Raw genomic sequence first — 17512 nt, forward strand, 5'->3', positions numbered from 1 at the left:
GGACATGTCCAGGACAAATCTATACAGGGGGAAAGTAGGTTTGTGGTTGCCTTGGGCTGAGGGTGGGTGTAAAGGGAGAGACTACTGATAGGTACAGGGCTTCTTTTGGGGGTACGAATTGTGGTGTTGATTGTACAACTCTGTTTATATACTAAAAACCATGGAATTGTATACTTCAAATGAAATTAACTTTATGGTTTGTAAATTACTGATTTAACAAAAACAACACAACACACATGCACACACACGCTTTACGGGCATTCCCCACACAAGCACATGGAAAAGAACGCTGCACATGGCCCCAGACCCAACCCAACTGTGTCACTGGCTGGAGAGGGGGTTACTCGGAGCTTCAGTGTTTCCTTCTAACTCTGCAGGGTTTGTCTTTGCATATTTAAATGAACTACACCAACGCCATTAGTTCTTCTCCCTCGGGAGGATGCTTTTATTGAACAGTGACTTCATCAAACCCCTGAGACATTTTCATCAGTTCATTTCCATATAAACACAAAGCACCAGCCATTCACCCAGAGCAGTGCCAAGTTCACAGAAGACACTGAGTCACACACTGAAGATCGTGTCTGCCGTAGAGCACCCCTTGGGTGCAGAGTCCACTTTTATGGTCTGTGCCTCCTTCACAAGGGGCCCACATGCACTGGGGGACTTCATGAGGTCTCCCTATGGAGCTCTAAACTCTGCTTCTTTCCATTGGACTCTTCCCTCTTTCTAACGGGTGAAAGACAGACAACAACTCCAGGAGAACACTCTAGAAGAGAACCTTTCAGAGAGAAGAGTTTGAGTCCAGTAAACACCTTTCACGTATGTATATAACCCCCGTGCCCAGCACAGAGATCAATCCTGAGCAAGCATGCTGAATATTTATTGAACATCAGGATGGATGGATGGAGAGAGGGATGGAAGGAGAAATAAACGGGCCGATGTGGGCAGATGGATGGACAGACATGTAGGTAGGTGGATGTGATGGATGGATGGACGGACGGACGGATGGACGGACGGACCGACAGATGAATGGATAGATGTCAGGACGGATGGAAAGACAGGTGGGTAGTTGGGACAAATGAATGGAAGAATGAACAGATGGTCAGAGGGGTGGACGGACAGATGTGGAGAGACGGACAGTTGAGTCCATCAGATGAATGGATGGGCCGGTGAATGGACAAATGTGGACTGATGGACGGAGAGACAAGCGGGCAGATGATGGAGGGACGGCCTGACAGCTGGGTAGATGGGTGGAAGGACAGAGAGACGGAGGAGTGAGTAAGTAACAGGTCCCATCCAGTGTGCCCTCTGACCACTCAGGGAAACATCAGTACCTTGTCAGCATGGGGTGCTGGTGGCCTCCTCTCCAACCCCAGGCTCCAGGAGGGGCTTTACTATACCCCCAAAGAGCTGAAACTGGTCTCCATCCATCTCCAGGGTCGAACCACAGAGGAACAGAAGGAAGGTGTCACCCCTGACCCCCGGGGTGATCTGTTACCATTCATTCCCCACAGTTACTGAGGACCGGCTCTACACGGGCACTGAGGACACACGGGGCAACGGAGGCGGCCCAGGGGTGACCCTGTGGGTGGCTCATGGAAATCAGAGCTGAGTGCCCAGTTCTTTGAGGTCACATGGGAAGGGGAGGAGAAGGTGGTCAGGAACGGACACCTAAGCTGAGACTAGATGTCAGCCTGACTGACGAGCTGCGTGTGTGTGTGTGTGTGTGTGTGTGTGCGCGCGTGCGCACAAAGGTGGGGTTGGGGAAGGAGGGAGAGACAGAGGAGGAGGAGGACGAGAAGAAAGACGGGAGGACAGGTGGAGGGACGGAGGGAAAGGCACACGCCCAGGGCAGAGCAAGTGTGTGAGAGCTGACCCGAAGCAAGAGCACAGGTGCGTCTGAGACAGAAAGCCCAGGCAGCCGGGATACAGAAGGCAAGGCAGGCCGGCCGCGAGATGGGAGCAGTCGGCAGCGCCCCAGGTGCTCCACACAGTGCTCAGCCTCAGAGGGATGTGCCCAGTGAGGACATCAGACTTCCATTCACCCACAAGTAGGGGCTGGGACTGGGCTGACCCAGGCTGGTTAGGTTAAGAATTCTACTGAGCATCAGTGAGACTCGGCCAACTGCAGAGAACAGCAACTTCCGGGGAGCAGGCCGCAGGCCCCAGGCCTCAGGAAGCAGCCCACACTGCCCCTGACCCTGTGGAAGGCCTGCCTGGCCTGTCCTCACCAGGGCCTTATGGGCACGGTCCTTGGCTCAGCTTCGAATCCCCAAGTGCAGGGGGTGCAGGCAGCAGAGGCCAATGTCACAGCGGCAGCGGACACTAAGCTGCACAGTCACCTTGACCTCATGGCACCAAACGCTGTCTAAAGGCCAGCAGCACTATATCTGCTCCAGTGGCTTCCCCTATGAATGAGGTGACGGCTAAGATCCTGATGTCCGCCTGGAGGCCACCTTGAGCACCTCCTGTATACTAAGCCAGACGTGGGCGAGGCGCTAAGAAACGGTGTGCACCAGGCAGTCCCCGCCACCATCCTCGGGGAGCTTCCGCTCCAGCTGAAGCTTCCCTGGAAAAAAAACGAGTCTCCCTAGAAACCCGTCTGGTGTCTGTGGTCTCACAGTAACGTCTGGGGTAGAGCAGGTTGTGGGGGAAGGGGTAAACCTGAGACAGATTTCTGCAGCGCAGACCAGGACAGGCGCAGCCCTTCTCGAGCTTCACTGCGCTTAAGAAAGAGGCATATCCGCGTGGTTCTAGCACAGTCTCTACCAATTCACCCCAGGTAACAGAAACTGTATTAGGTTTAACAAACACACTTCTGAGATCTGAGCCCAGGAAAACGGCTGCATGTACCTGCTTATTAGATCTCTGTGCTTGAGGAATAAAACACTTTTACAGGCTTTCTATCACCTGAGCCCACAAAACAAGCCTGAGGTGGGCAGGGTCTGTGCCGTCCCTTTCTCCTCAAAGGACAACGCAGCAAGGGCAGAGGCCAGCTGCTGGATGTGCGAGCACAGAGTGACGGAGGCAGCGATCACGCCCATGCCTCCCAGAGCCCAGACAGGCCCCTCGAAGAGGCTCGGGTTTGCCCCCAGGAGTCAGGAGCTGGGCCGCAGGTGCTTCTGCTGGGATTCCCAGGCCGGCCCCGCCTCCACCGCTGTCCTCTTGGCCTCCTTCCCCGCCGGCTGGGCCCCACAGGCTCCTCCAAGCCACCCCGCTGCTGTTTCTTCCACTCCGCAGTCTTGATCGCTCTTTCTCTCTTCCCGTTCTCCAGGGGTCCTCTCCTGAATCAGAAAACAATCAACACAGCTTTCTGATGCTGCCATAAGGGGCCTTCCGGTGTCCTGGCTGGGCCCTCGCACATGCTGTGTGCTCAGATTCAGGCCAGATGAGCCGGGCTCCAGAGCCCCAGCCAGCCCCAGGGACCCCGTATTTTGTTCATCAGATGCTCTGAGGACCTTTTTACTGGTGGGAATATATTTCCTGGCAGGAACTGAAGAGCCCATCCATGGAGATCAGAGAAAGAGCAAAGCAAGGAAGCACTACTTTAAAAGGTAGCACTCTATGCCTGAGTCTGTGGACTTCCCCGGACTCCTGGCCATGGCCATGACATCACACCGAACACCTCCTGCTTCCTCTAATGGCCTTCCAGGCTTACGAGCGAAGTTGGGGACCAACAAAGAGGCAAAGCACAATACTCTCGCTTCAGTGGCCCGGAAAGGCTGTCAATGAGCCCCTTTCTCCATTGCAAACCAAGGAAAAGGACAGCCCTCCTCTGCCAGCTTTTCTAAAGCAATGCAGCACTTACTGGGATAGCGTATGCCTCTGATGTTGAGTCTTCTATCCCTGCACCATCTCCTTTCCAAAATAAGCAGCATTGCTCACAAGATGCAACTGGAAGTTCTGGAGTTTAAAATTATTAACAACTTTTTCAGACTTCAAGACAAAGACCCTTCCGTAGCAGAAAATGGATGTTACCAGAATTGCCTTGTATGGGCGAGGGTCTGTCTTGGCTTCAGGAAAACCTTAATGGAATCACAGCACTTCAAAATCTTATAAAACACTGAACAACAGATAATGGGCCACGAACTAATACTGAGTCTCTGTCCTTACTCCCAGTTCTCTTCTCCCACCACTCTGAGTTCTACAACAATCTAATGCCATATTCCATTTTCGAGCATCGGGGCTCGAGGGACAGAGGCAGAAAGAAAGACATTTGTCCACACATTTGCTCTGCTTAAAAGATGCCGGTCCATGGCAGAATGTGAAATTCAGATTTTTCAATATTTCCTTACCAATGCAAGGTTACAGCTGATTCCCCTGTGCTCTGTTCAGTTCTGGCTTCATGAGAGCTTGTCAAGCTTAGAGAAGAGGACTGTGAAAAGTCTAATTACAAAGGCCTCTCCACCTACCGCAGGACAGAGCCCTGAGTATGAATCAACGACCCACTGCCATGGAGAAGCCCAAAGCCAAGGTGATTAGGAAGATGTCTTGCAGGTTTAGAGCTCCCCTAAACAAGCACGACATGATTGCTGGGAAAACCGTTCCTAGAATGACACATTCACGACCATACCTTCTTGCCTTCTTCGGAGTGTCCGGGCCCCTCATCTGGAGTAGTCTGCCCTTGACTGCTCATATCGTCCTTGGCATCTCCTGGGTGAGCTGCCCTCCCCAAGCAAGAGAGCAGGATGAGCAAACGGGGGTAGTTCCAAGGGAGTGGACAATCAGAAGATTAATAATACACCGGGGACCCCGCTGAAAGCACTGACCCCAATCTCATCCTCTTGACTTACAATATGATACCTGCTACAGTGCCCTCCAGAGGACAGGGAAACCTGCCAGGTTTGGGGAGACGGGAATGGATGGTTCTACTCAATCAGTTCCTAGCTGGAATACGATCTTTTCTTCCATTATTCAGACATTAAATGGAGTCCGTCTCCAGTGCTACTCGTGGTCCTTCTCCGTGCTCACTGGAATTTTTACTCACAAGAGAGCCCATAATCACACTTTTTAATTCAGCTCCCCTAACCCTCTTACCAAATCAGTCCCAACTTAGAAAGGGATGACTTTCTTATCCTACTGTGTTCTTTCCTATACCCCATAATCTCTATGTGGAGGTATGTGTGTGTTAAGACGGCATTCAGATCCTTTGAAAAAAGAAAAATAATAGGTTCCCCATTTGAGCTGAAAATGCAAATGAAACACATTTTGCAGGGCACCTGAGGGGATCAGTCAGTTAGGCATCTGACTCTTGATCTCAGTTCAGGACTTGATCTCAGGGTCCTGAGTTCAAGCCTCACACTGGGCTCCATGATGGGCATGGAACTGACTTTAAAAAGAAAAAAAAAAAGACGGGGCGCCTGGGTGGCTCAGTCATTAAATATCTGCCTTCAGTTCAGGTCATGATCCCAGGGTCCTGGGATCCAGCCCCACATCCTGCTTGGCAGGAAACCTTCTTCTCCCTCTCTCCCTGTCTCTCTCACTCTGCCAATTAAATAAATAAATAAAATCTTTAAATTTAAAAAAAAAAAAAACACTTTTCAAATAAGAATATATTATTTAGTTGTTACCTATATACATAAATTATAAAGTTTATTTACAGACTTTATGAATTAGCCAACTTTGGTTTGGCAAAACTGAGTGAGAAGTATTTAAAAATACCCGCATGCTTTAGTGCTGTCTTGGAGTTTCTATATAATGCAGTAATGGATGCCCACGTACTTCTCTTTGCAAAAATGTAAGCTCCTAAATGAGTTCAGAGACAGCCAGCCTTATTCACCACTGTATCCTTATTACTTCTACCAGAGGCCTGTCATGGATAGATCCTCCATCACAGTAACCCACTGAATGAATGAGAAAATACATGAATGAATGAATGAGGCAATGAAGTAGACAATCCATTATTTTCTACACTTTCTGGTGTGTGAAACTACATTTTTATGTGGTAGGGACTAAAGCATGCTAGAAACTACCAAATGTTAACTTGTATTTTATCCCTAACCAATAAAGGTCCGATAATCTTTAAAAATGAATGCTCCAATTTGGAAGCGTCAGGATGAGAATCTGAGAAGCAACCACACAGGTAGGTCAAGGTAAGGGACCATCCATGAGTGACCATACAGGACGCAATAGATGAAAATGGCCACTAGAGGGAGCCACATGACCTTTCAAAGAGCAGCATTAGGAAAAACCCATCCAGTATGGTGGTTCTGCTCTCAGCACTTCCCACCATAGTTCACCGCCATAAAATTGCACTATATAATGCCCAACTCACCAGAACAAGCTGAGATAAAGTTAGAGTTGCAGTCTGCTAGGATTCAGACTTTCAGAAAAAGACCCCACCTCCCAGCTCAAATACTTCACATCCTTTTGTGTACACTCTAGCATTAAAAATTAAATATAAATAGAGGAAATCTATTTCCCCTGTGGATGACAATTGGATCTATTAAAAAACGCACCTGGAAAGAAGGCAAAACTATAACCTAAAGAATGAAAAAATTTATTTTTAAAGCTGTGTGCAATTACTTCCTGTCTCCAGCCACATTTTTGTAAAGGAACTTTCAACTGCTGGAACATTCAATTTCATCTCCTCCAGTAAAGAAACTTAAGGCATGTGCAAGCTGAGAAGTCATACCAGATAGAATTATGATCCTATTGGTCAAGTTTCAAAGGCTTCATATGTAACTGAGTGTAGGAAGAAAAACATTTCCCACAAACGCCTTCTCTCAAAAGTTCTGAAAACCCTGTAAATATTTTCGGGGCCATTAAAATCCACAGATGTTATCAACAGGCAAGATCCATGCAAACTTTAAAAGACCTAGTTCATAAAGGTCGTTGCTTCAAAAATATATTTTGAAACATTTGAAAGAAGTACAGGTTAACTTACCTTTGGAACCATGTAAAATGTCCATGCCTTACTTAGAACGTAAAAAGCAATTGGCTCCATTGGGCTTTTTGCTTACAGTTCTATCTCTACACCACACGAAATTGTAGGAAACCTCCAAAATAACAGCCAGAAATAAAGGAAGATAGAACTTGAAAAACAGGACAATTTAAGAAAGCAACTCTGAGAATCACTGATTAAAAACTAAAATTAAATTAAATGGCTCTGTGAGATTTACAAGGCAAGAGAAGATTCCAGAACCTGCATTGTCTGGTAACCTGTGGGAAAACCTAATGGGCTAACACTCACAGAGTTCCATGAAGGCAGACAGACTAGAAACTGAGAAACTGCAGAGCATCTGGGCTAGTCTGTGATTGCATATGCAGCCCCACTCACCAACCCGGAAAAAAACCCGAAATGTCAGCGCTGACAAAATTGTTACAAGACGAAGCTGGCTGGCTGAAAACCTTCCTGAGTGAATTAAAATCCTGACTGCTGGCCCTGGGGGAGACAGAAGTTGTGGGTGAAACTGGGAACTAGCCATGATTTATACAGCCAATGAAAAGATCGTAATTTTGAATTTTATAAAAATTATAGTTTTAAGTAATCTAATTATATCCTAATTATAATGATGACCCTTCTTCCTTCAAAGGACTCAAAGCATGCTTCTGGAACATTCTCTGTGAAAGTTCCCTCATTTGCTGTTTTAAAGAGAGAGTTGGCAAATCTCACAGTGAGTTAAAGTGACAAGTCTGGCATCTGACTTCCAGCTCAGTTTCCTGTGACCAGACCACACCAACTCTCAGCTCTGGAAATAACCCCCAGAGGAATTCTCTTCGGAGGAAAGCAATCTCCCCAATTATGAGAAAACGTCCTCCCCCTGCCTAGCCCCCTCTGGCCTGTGCAATTTCCACATCATTTCCACATTCTGATATGCAAACTTTTTTTTTCATTCCCAGCCAAGGAACTGCAACGTCTAAGACACAAAGGCCTTGTCCACGTGGGAGCTGCAGGCTCATTTGTGAAGCTCCTCGATAAACCCGCTCGGCTGTTCAGCTTAGTGCATGGGGATCCGGGCCAGCTCCCCCTTCATATCTAGCTGTGGATGCCACAGGGCAAGTCACTTAACCGCCTCATTAGGATCACAGTCACAGTCCTGCCATGGCCTCCTTCCCAGGTGCCTGGTCACCCCATTAATATCTGTAAAGATCCATTAAGCCTTCTAGCTGAAAGGCACCATAAAAGCAAAACCTATCACTGTTATCATCAATAAACTCTAAGGCGCTCTTCCCTGTCACCACCTAGGGTAAATCAGTTACCCACTGCCCCTTAATGAGCCACCTCCAGCCTGGTATATGGCATTTGATGCTGACAAGAGCTTTCTTTCCCAGGAGGGAGGAAAAGCCAGTGCTTTCCCTTTGGCCAGTGAACTTAAACTGTGAGAACCTCCAGCAACTCCCACCCATACATTGTACCTGCAACCTAACACGCTCTGCGTGGATCCAGGCCTGCCCCCAGGGCCCCTCACCTTGAGCACTGAGCTAAGAACCACCAGCAGTGTGCAATCCATGCTCCACGTGGGAGAGGTGTTAGACGTACTGTTAAAAAGCACCTCGGAGAACCCGACACCCGTATGTCTGGTCTTCCACCCACTGCCTCCCTTTACCTATTCTCATTGCTCGGAAACACCCTCCATCAAAACCCCGCTGGCAACACACCGTGGAGCTCTAACACACCAAACGGAGGGCAGTGTCTGTCTGTAACGGGGCTGCCCAAATAAACAATATCGCCACCCAGCACCCTACTATGCTGCCAGTAAGAAGGACAGAGAGGACAAGGTACTCCTTTGCAGAATGCTGTCTATGCAACACCACCACTTACACACGCGTGTCATCTCCCACGAGCGGAAAGGGGAGGGGGCGTGGAAGGCTGGCTCGTCACAGCAAACCTTCGTGCGGCTTTCCAGCTGGTTGAACCGGGTGCACACACTCATCTTCTAGGTTTCTGAGATCCCTTCTAGTTATACACGGGGATCCCCTCCGTCCCAGGGAGCTTCTGATTTAGCTACATTGGGGGAGATCTCGCACAAGGTTTAGGAGCTGTCATTCATTCGGGAAAGGAAGGTGGGCCAAGGGCAAGAAGCCACCACTCTGGTCTCCCTCCCTCCTCTGTTCCTGCAACCTGGACGGGCCTGACTTCATGGGTAGCATTAACCTGTGCTTCCAAGCGCACAGCGCTCACTGCGACTCACAGTCTGGAGGTCGTGACTGCTGCAGGCGAACCTTCAGCCAGATGCTGCCCCGCTGGCCCCAGGCTCCCGGGGGTTCCACCTCCCACAGGCGTCCGCGCTCCTCTGGATGGGCCAACAGGAACTTCCTGCAGACTGAGGATGCGCACGTGTGAGCCAAGAAGGCCCGCCCCCTCTCTGTCCTCAGGGGAAGACACTTCCGGTTCCTGTTGAGGCCCCGCCCACCCTGCCCTGGCTCTGTGCTCTGATCCTGCTCTGCGCAAACTACCCCTTAACCGTCTCACCTCGTGCTCCCACGTTCACCCCCACCCCATCTGAGCTTGAGGTCGCCATAACAAAGGGTCACACACTGAGTGGGGGGCTTCAACAACAGACTGGCTGTCTCCTAGTCCGGGAGGGAAGTCCCACATCCAGAGGTGGGAAGACGCACCTCTGCAGTGGACCTTCGTGTCTCTATGCCTTCACGAGGTCTTCCCTCTGTACCTGTGGCCCAGGCCCCTCTCATAAATAAGGACCTCTTCCTACCACTCTACTGAATCAGGGCCTCATGCACATGACCTCACTTAATCACCTCTTTAATGGCCCCTCCTCCTAATACAGTCACATGGGGAGCTAAAGCTTCAACATAAGACTTGGGGGTACCCAGTTGAGCCTGTAACATCACCGTGCCACACTGTCCTCTCCTTAGGCACTGTCCTTTCTCAGCCGGAACCTTCCCAGCTCTCCTCTCCCACAGAACCTTCCAGTACATCCTCCACGGATGCCTTGATTCCAGAGTCACCTCAAGGTTTTTATGTCCACGTTTACAGGGTGAGCACTTTCCACGGGGCAATGCCCCAAATCCTGCCAAATGGGAAGCTGCTCCTCGTCCTTCAGGTGCCCATGGGGACACCATTGGACCCTCTCCTAATATTTCCCGGCCCAGGGCAACAGCACAGATGGAAACCTCCAGAACCTGACACTAAGTATTCAGAAAGCGTAAGCCGAGCTAGCAGAGTGCTAGATAGAATGTTCTGCTCTCCTATCTTGACAAATATAACTTCATAACAACAGGGAAAGCCAGTTTCAAATTTAGAATTTCTTGGACTCCTTGGAGTTCTGCACCAGAATGTGGCAACACCAAGAGAGATGGCCCCCAGCAGGCAGCCCACTTGCTTCTCCTCCTACCCCTGCCCCACACACATACACCACAGGGGGCCTGTGCATACAAATGTGGACACCATGCCCACATTCCATCCACATCCCACCAATGGCTGCCCCTGGGATCTAAAGATACGCAAACTGGTGTCATGGTCCACCCTGAGATGCACAGATCCAGGGGTGGAGTCTACTTGGGCCCTGAGCACCACTGGCAGGAATCCTAGGGTCCTAGTACCTTGAGCTGGCTTAGAAGAAGTGATCTGGACCCAGGTAGGAATATTCTCTTGGGCCCACAGATTCCTCACACCATAGAGAGAGACAGAGCTGCCCAGGGGTGCTAAAGCATAGGGCTGTGGACAGGAGTCCCTCTTGTCCATTCAAAGGGCAGGACTGTACTCAATAAAGGCCAATCAGAGAAGGATGTGGTCAGTGCACCTGTACCCAGCCTTGAGCATCCAGCAGCTTCTTTCTCCACATTCTACCTGGTTTACCAACATGCCCAGACACAGCCAGGCGTGCTGTAAAAGACTGAGGCCCCAGCATCCTTGGCTAGGCAGCTGAAACTCCTAAGACAAGCAGCATGCTTCAGAATAAGAGCCTTCGTATATTCTTTCTCTCCAAGGCAGAGACAGAGAAGGGAGAACAGAGATCCACAGAACCCTTCAAGGGTCTTAGCAGCACTGTCCCTGCGGCAGCCTCCCCCCGGAAGCTGCTATTACCCTGGGAAACCTGGGGTGGCTGCCCTGGGAGGCCAGTGCACTCAAACAAAACTCTCAGAGGCATAGCAAAATTAGGGCTGGGGGAGGGGCCCCTGGGTGGTTCTATCAGTTAAGCAGACACCTTCAGCTCAGGTCATGATCTCGGGGTCCTGAGATCAAGTCCCATGTCTGACTCCCTGCTCAGCAGAGTCCACTTCTCCCTCTCCCTCTGCCTGCCACTCCTCCTACTTGTGCTCTCTCTCTCAAATAAATAAAATCTTAATAAATAAATAAATAAGGAGAGGGACAAAAAGGACAGGTATGTGGACAGAGAACCAGTTGCCTAGGTTCTGAAACTTTCCAGCACCTCAAAGTGAGGAACACGGTGCAGAAAGCCTGGAATGCTCTTTGCAGAAATTTAAGGATCTTCAGAGTTTAATTATAGACAAAGACTTTGGAAATACAAAGAAATGACTAAACCTACTTGAAATACGTTTCACCTGCTTTTCTTAGGACTTCAGAGCAACGGAAATGTCCTTATCTTTCCTGCCTTTTCTCTCTTATTTGTTGTCCCTATATGATAGTGGCACTGGAAACTCAATACTGAGGGCTCAAAATCACCTGTGGTTTTGACAATAAGTGAAACAGAACCCAATGTGGGGTGGGTGGGGTGCAAGGGACCCTGGGGAAATACCCATCAGAATCTGCTGCCCTTACTGACTTGGAATGTGATGTGTAGCATCAGAGCTTTTTTCATTTCCTCTGACAAATATATATAAAGCTTTCTCTTCCAGAATGTGGAAAGGAACTGAGACAGTTCATTTTAAGTCTCAACTTGACTGAGCCAAGGGTGCCCAGATATTTAGTCTACATTATTCTGGGTGTGTCTGTGAAGGTGTTTTGGATGAGATCGGCATTGGAATCAGTAGACTGTGTAAAGCAGATTGTTGTCCCTCATGTGGGTGGGCCTCACCCAATCAGTTGAAGGCCTGCGTATGGAACAAAAAGGCTGACATCCCACAAGTAAGAGGGAACTCCTCCTGTCTGTTGAGCTGAGACATCAATTTTTTTAAATGTAGATTTTATTTATTTATTTATTTATTTATTTGAGGAAGAGAGAACATGAGAGGGGAAAAGTTCAGAGGGAGAAGCAGACTCCCTGTGGAGCTGGGAGCCCAATGTGGGACTCGGTCCTGGGACTCTGGGACCATGACCCGAGCCAAAAGCAGTGGCTTAACCAACTGAGCCACCCAGGCACCCCAAGGACATCGATCTTTTATTGCCTCTGGATTTGAACCAAAATATTGTTGTTCACTTTTCTTGGGTCTGGCTCCTGTGGGCATTTGGACCCTTAGGACACCATTGGCTCTCCTGAGTCTCCAGTTTGCTAACAGCCACAGATCTTGGGAGTCTCAGTCTCTACACCATGAGAGTAAATTCCTCATAATAAATCTCTTCTCTCTATATATCTACATCCTACCGGTTCTGTTTCTTTGGAGATCCCTGACCAATAGAGGGACTCAGTAGGTCAGGAATGGAAGAGGGGACTATCTTCTGCAATAGGAGCTACAGAGGCCCTTGGGAGCTCATGCTGTCAGAGCTCGCTTTTTGCACTCCAGCTGCCCTCCCAGCTGAAGCTCCTGGGGATCCTTTGCAGCTTCTAGGGGAAAGGACAAAGTCATGGGCTCTAAGCTTCAAGTGAAGGAGCAAAGGCTCTCTGAGCGCCAGCAGCAGTTAGCAGCACAGGTGAACTTCTCTGAATTCTGCCTCTCTCTGAGGTCATGTAACTTATTTTTTATTATCTCTAAGTCCAATTATTTCTCAGGCTGGGAAGGGCTCACCCCCTGTAATGCAGCCTAAAGCCTCATCTGTGCAGAAGCAATGGGAGAGTTCTAAGGAAGAAGAGAAAACCCAGACACCGAGAGTGCCAAGGAACCTCCCTCTCCCACAATCACCTAGAACGCACATGCATTATCCATCACCATTACTTCAGCACTTCCTCCTGATACAAGGTGGGTTTACCTTGGTACATAGCAGGAGAAATCGGCCAACTGACACCCAGGGCTTCATCCTCTCGGAACGTCTCACAGAAGTCCTGCAGCATGGCCATGCCCAGGCCTTGGCGACGGTACATCCTCCTGACAAACACGGTGTCGAAGACAGGCAGCAGGTAGCACGCACCCGTGCCATCACCACACAAGCTGCCTGTAGGGAAAGGAATTGATATGCACTGGCCGCAGACTTGCACCAAGCCACCAGGACCCTAAGGAATGCTTGCACAGCCAGGTCCTTGGTACCACCTGGAAGAAGGGCCCACATCACTAACTAAACAACCTATGACAAAACAGCAGTTCCTCCCAAACCACCAGGGCTCCAGCTGGCCAATCAGCCCACATGTGATTGATCACTGGGAGTACAGCCACCAGACTATTGTACTGAAATGAAAAACAAACCCAGATGAATGCACCATTCATGCGCCCAAGACCCTCAGATGCTGCCCTCTCCGCACGCGGGTCACGGAGACACTCGAAGCCAATGATGAGCATCTGGATGACATCAAAGTTCTCCATGAACCCAGGGAATTGGGGCTGGGAGACCCACCCAACACATCTCTAGGGCATGGACTTGTTTTGGTAACTCTAGCAAGCAGTCTTCGCGTCCTATTAAGGTGAAGTACCTTTACCCTGAATAGACTAAGCTGTATTTCTCCTACAAGATCAATGGCCTTGCTATAGCAAAGCAGGAGAAGCAACAGCTGACACCCTTCCCACTTTTGCACCCTGAACTGAACTTCACTTCACTGCAACCAGCCCCAGTTACCAGCACGGTTGCTGTGTCTGCAGTGGGAACTTAGAGTCACAACCAGTCACCTCTGTCATCACCCTAACCAGAAAATCAGTGCTACATGGAGCCTACTACAGTATCTCTCTCACTTCCAAACTGCACAGGTGCCTGTGCCCTAAACGCACTGGAGTCCAGGAAAAGAAGTATGTAGCATATTCAGTTCCTATCAGAAGAAGAGGCATTCATCCCCGCCAAGATTCAGAAGGTGGGTAATTTCCCAAACAAAAAAATTGATTCCAATTCTAATTGGCCAGACTGTGTTGCAGAGACATATGCTGCTGTAGTTAACTGCAAAAATGGCCACAGTTATCTCCCTTCCTGTATCCACATCCCTTCACATGTGGTTCTGAAGCACGTGCCATCAAGAGATGGGGTCTGGCCTCATAGGGTCCAATGCGTATCTGTTCCCTCTCATATCTCTGCCATTTGCCCCAAGAACAAACCTGGACTAGCCTGTCACCATGAGAGAAACATGACCTGGGCACCCCTGTGGTCTAAGCAGACATCAAGCCACCCCCAAATAGCAGAGCCACCTACTGAATAGGTTAAACCCCCATGGAAACTGTCAATCAAAAGAATGGGGAACTAAATGGTTGGTTTTGTGGAAAAATGAATGAATAAATAAATAATCTGTGGCCAGCAATCAATACCACCTAATTCACGATCAATACCACCTAATTCACTTAAGATGGTAACAACAGAGTATTTGAATTTCACCTTCAGTGTTCTTGCAATGATAGTACAAACCTGGGCTGGAATTCTGTAACTACCAACTTTTACAGATGATGACAACAACATTCCCCAAATGATAAAGTCTTCCAAAGCTAAAAAGGTTTAAAATTAAATAAAATACAATACACACAATACAATACAGTACATATAAATACAATAAATAAATATACAATGTATAAAAATACAATTCCATTCACATGAATTCCATTCATTCTCTTTAAAAAGAGTCAGTACTTAGGAATACAGTTAACAAAAGAAACACAAGCTGTGAATACTGAAAAACTACAAAACAATGTTGAGGGAAATTAAAGAAAATCTAAATAAATGGAGACATTCCATGTTCATGGATTGGATGGCTCAATCCTGTTGAGAAGGCAATTCTTCTCAAACTGGTCTGTAATTTCAATGCCAGCCCTACCAAATCCTAGCAGGCATTTTCTTTTTTTAAAAGAGAGTGAGAGAGAGGACAGAATGGGGGCAGGTGGAGGTCAGGGGGAGAGAAACTTAAGCAGGCTCCATGCCTAGCACAGAGCCCAACATGGGGCTTGATCTCAACACCCTGAGATCATGACCTGAGCTGAAATCAAGAGTCAGACACTTAACCCACTGAGCCACCCAGGCGCCCCACCAGCAGGCATTTTTGTGGACAATGAGAAGCGGATACTAAAATTGATATGAAGTGCAAAGCCTTTATATAATAAGCAACCCAGTTCTGAAACAGAAGAGTACAACTGGAAGTTTTACACTACCCAGGTTCAAGGTTTCTTATAAAACCAAGGCAGGCAAGTCAGTGGGATACGGGCGCAAGGATCGGCACGCGCAGCGGCGAAACGGCAATGAGTCCAGAAATAAACTTGCACTTTGAACTCCAAAACAGTGCCCTTTTCAAATGAGGAAAAGACAGTCTTTTCATGAAATGGTGGTAGGATGACTAGATATTGAAAATTTTTTTAAAAAAAATTTAAGGGAAGAAGAAGCTGGAACAGAGCAGAAAGCCCAGAATTAGACCTGCACCCATAGACTCAAATGATCTTTGACAAAGGAGCAAAGTCAAGTCAGTAGAGAAAGGACCGTCCCCATAAGTAATACTGGACATATCCACATGAAAAATAATCATCATCATCATCTAGACCTTAAACCCTTCAAAAACTTTACCTTAAAATGAGTTGCAGGCATAATGTAAAATGAAAAACTACAAAACTCCTAGAAAATAGCATGAAAGAATATCTAGATGACCTTGGGGTTAGCGATAAATTTTTTACATACAATACCAAAGGCATGACCCATGGAGGGAAAAAAATGACAAGCTGAATTTCATTAACATTAAAATTTGCTGCTCTGTGAAAGACCATGTCAAAAGAATGAAAAGGCAAGGCATGAACTGGGAAAAAAAAAAAAAAAACAGTTGAAAAAGACACATTTGTCTGATAAAGGACTGTTATCTGAAATATGCAAAGAACTTTTAAAACTCAATGGTAAGAAAACAAACAACTTGATTAAAAAGTGGACCAAAGGGGGTATCTGGGTGGCTCAGTGGGTTAAGTAAGCCTCTGCCTTCGGCTTGGGTCATGATCCCAGGGCCCTAGAATCGAGCCTTCTTCCCCCTCTCTCTCTGCCTGCTTCTCTGCCTACTTGTGATCTCTCTCCCTCTGTCAAATAAATAAAAATCCTTAAAAAAAAAAAAAAAGTGGACCAACGATTTTAATAGAAACCTCATCCAAGAAGCTATACATACAACAGATGAGCATATCAAAAGATGCTCCACATAATATGTCATCAGGAAAATGCCAATTTAACCAAGAAGATATCACTGCCCACCTAAAACAGTGGCCAAATTCCAGAACACTGTCAACACCAAATGCTGGTGAGGATGTGGAGCAACATTCCTTGTTGGGGGGAAATGCAAAATGGTATAGCAACTCTCATTCCTCTCATTTCTTGTTGGGGGAATGCAAAATGGTACAGCAACTCTAGATGACAGCTTGGTGGTTTTTACAAAAGTAAACATACTCATACCAGATGATTCATCAATTGTGCTCCTTGATAGTTATCAAAAGGAGTTGAGAACTTATGTCCACACAAATGTTCATGGCACCTGTAGTCATAATTGTTACAACCTAGAAGCAACCAAGATACCCTTCCATACCTGAAAGGATGAATAAACTACAGTACACCCAGATAACAGAATATTTAGTTCCAAAAAGAAATAAGCTATCAAGCCACAAAGACATAGAGAAATGCTAAGGCATATTACTTAGTGAAAAAAGTCAATCTGAAAAGTCTACAGTTACACCAATGATAGAACACTCTGGAAAAGGCAAAACTAGGAAGGCAGTGAAAAGATCAGTGGTTGTCAAGAGGTCATGGGGAGGGAGGGATGACTGGGTGGGCCCAGGAATTTTTAGGGCAGTGAAGCTATTCCATATGATGCTACAAGGATAGCTACCTGTCATTATACATTTGTTAAAACCCATAGAATATACAACACAAATAATAAACCCTGATGTAAGCTATGGGCTTTAGTTAATAATAATGTATCCTTCTGGAATGAATTGTGTCTCCCCAAAGTCTTACATTGAAACTGCCAGTACCTTAGAATGTGACTATATTTGGAGACAGGCACTTTAAGTGGTGATAGAGTTAAAGAGAAGTCTTTTGAATAAGCTCTCATCCAATCTGATGGGTGTCTTTATGAGAAAAGGAAATTTGGACACACAGAGAGATGTGCACACACAGAAGAAAGACCGTATCAGGACACAGTGAGAAGCGGCCATCTACAAGTTAAGGAGAGAGACCTCGGAAGAAACCAAACCTGCCAACACCTTGATCTTGAACTTCCAGCCTCAGGAACTCTGAGAAAATTACTTTCTGTTGTTTGAGCCACCCAGTCTGTGGTATTTTGTTATGGCAGTACTAACTGATTAATAGGTCTATCAGTTTTGGTTTACAAATAGTAACAAATGTGTC

The 17512-nt window shown here is 47.4% G+C and overlaps 1 protein-coding gene across 3 annotated transcripts in view; it reads right to left on the reverse strand.

The window, feature by feature from the left end:
• Window positions 1-426: 426 nt before the first annotated feature.
• The window catches only part of LOC131999085 (protein FAM169B-like), an 87228-nt gene continuing 70142 nt past the window's right edge, over window positions 427-17512 (reverse strand). Inside the window, exons 6-10 of one of the 3 annotated variants that reach the window (XM_059371652.1) lie at window positions 12992-13174; window positions 9135-9266; window positions 4574-4662; window positions 3809-3903; window positions 3194-3284 (exon numbers count right to left, since the gene is read on the reverse strand). In XM_059371652.1, the coding sequence (XP_059227635.1) occupies window positions 3841-3903; window positions 4574-4662; window positions 9135-9266; window positions 12992-13174 (467 nt within the window). In that variant the 3' untranslated portion in view covers window positions 3194-3284; window positions 3809-3840. The other 2 variants (XM_059371650.1, XM_059371651.1) reach the window with 2 other exon arrangements.

Source organism: Mustela nigripes, chromosome 13 (genome assembly GCF_022355385.1).
Source record: "Mustela nigripes isolate SB6536 chromosome 13, MUSNIG.SB6536, whole genome shotgun sequence".
Classification (NCBI taxonomy): Eukaryota; Metazoa; Chordata; class Mammalia; order Carnivora; family Mustelidae; genus Mustela; species Mustela nigripes.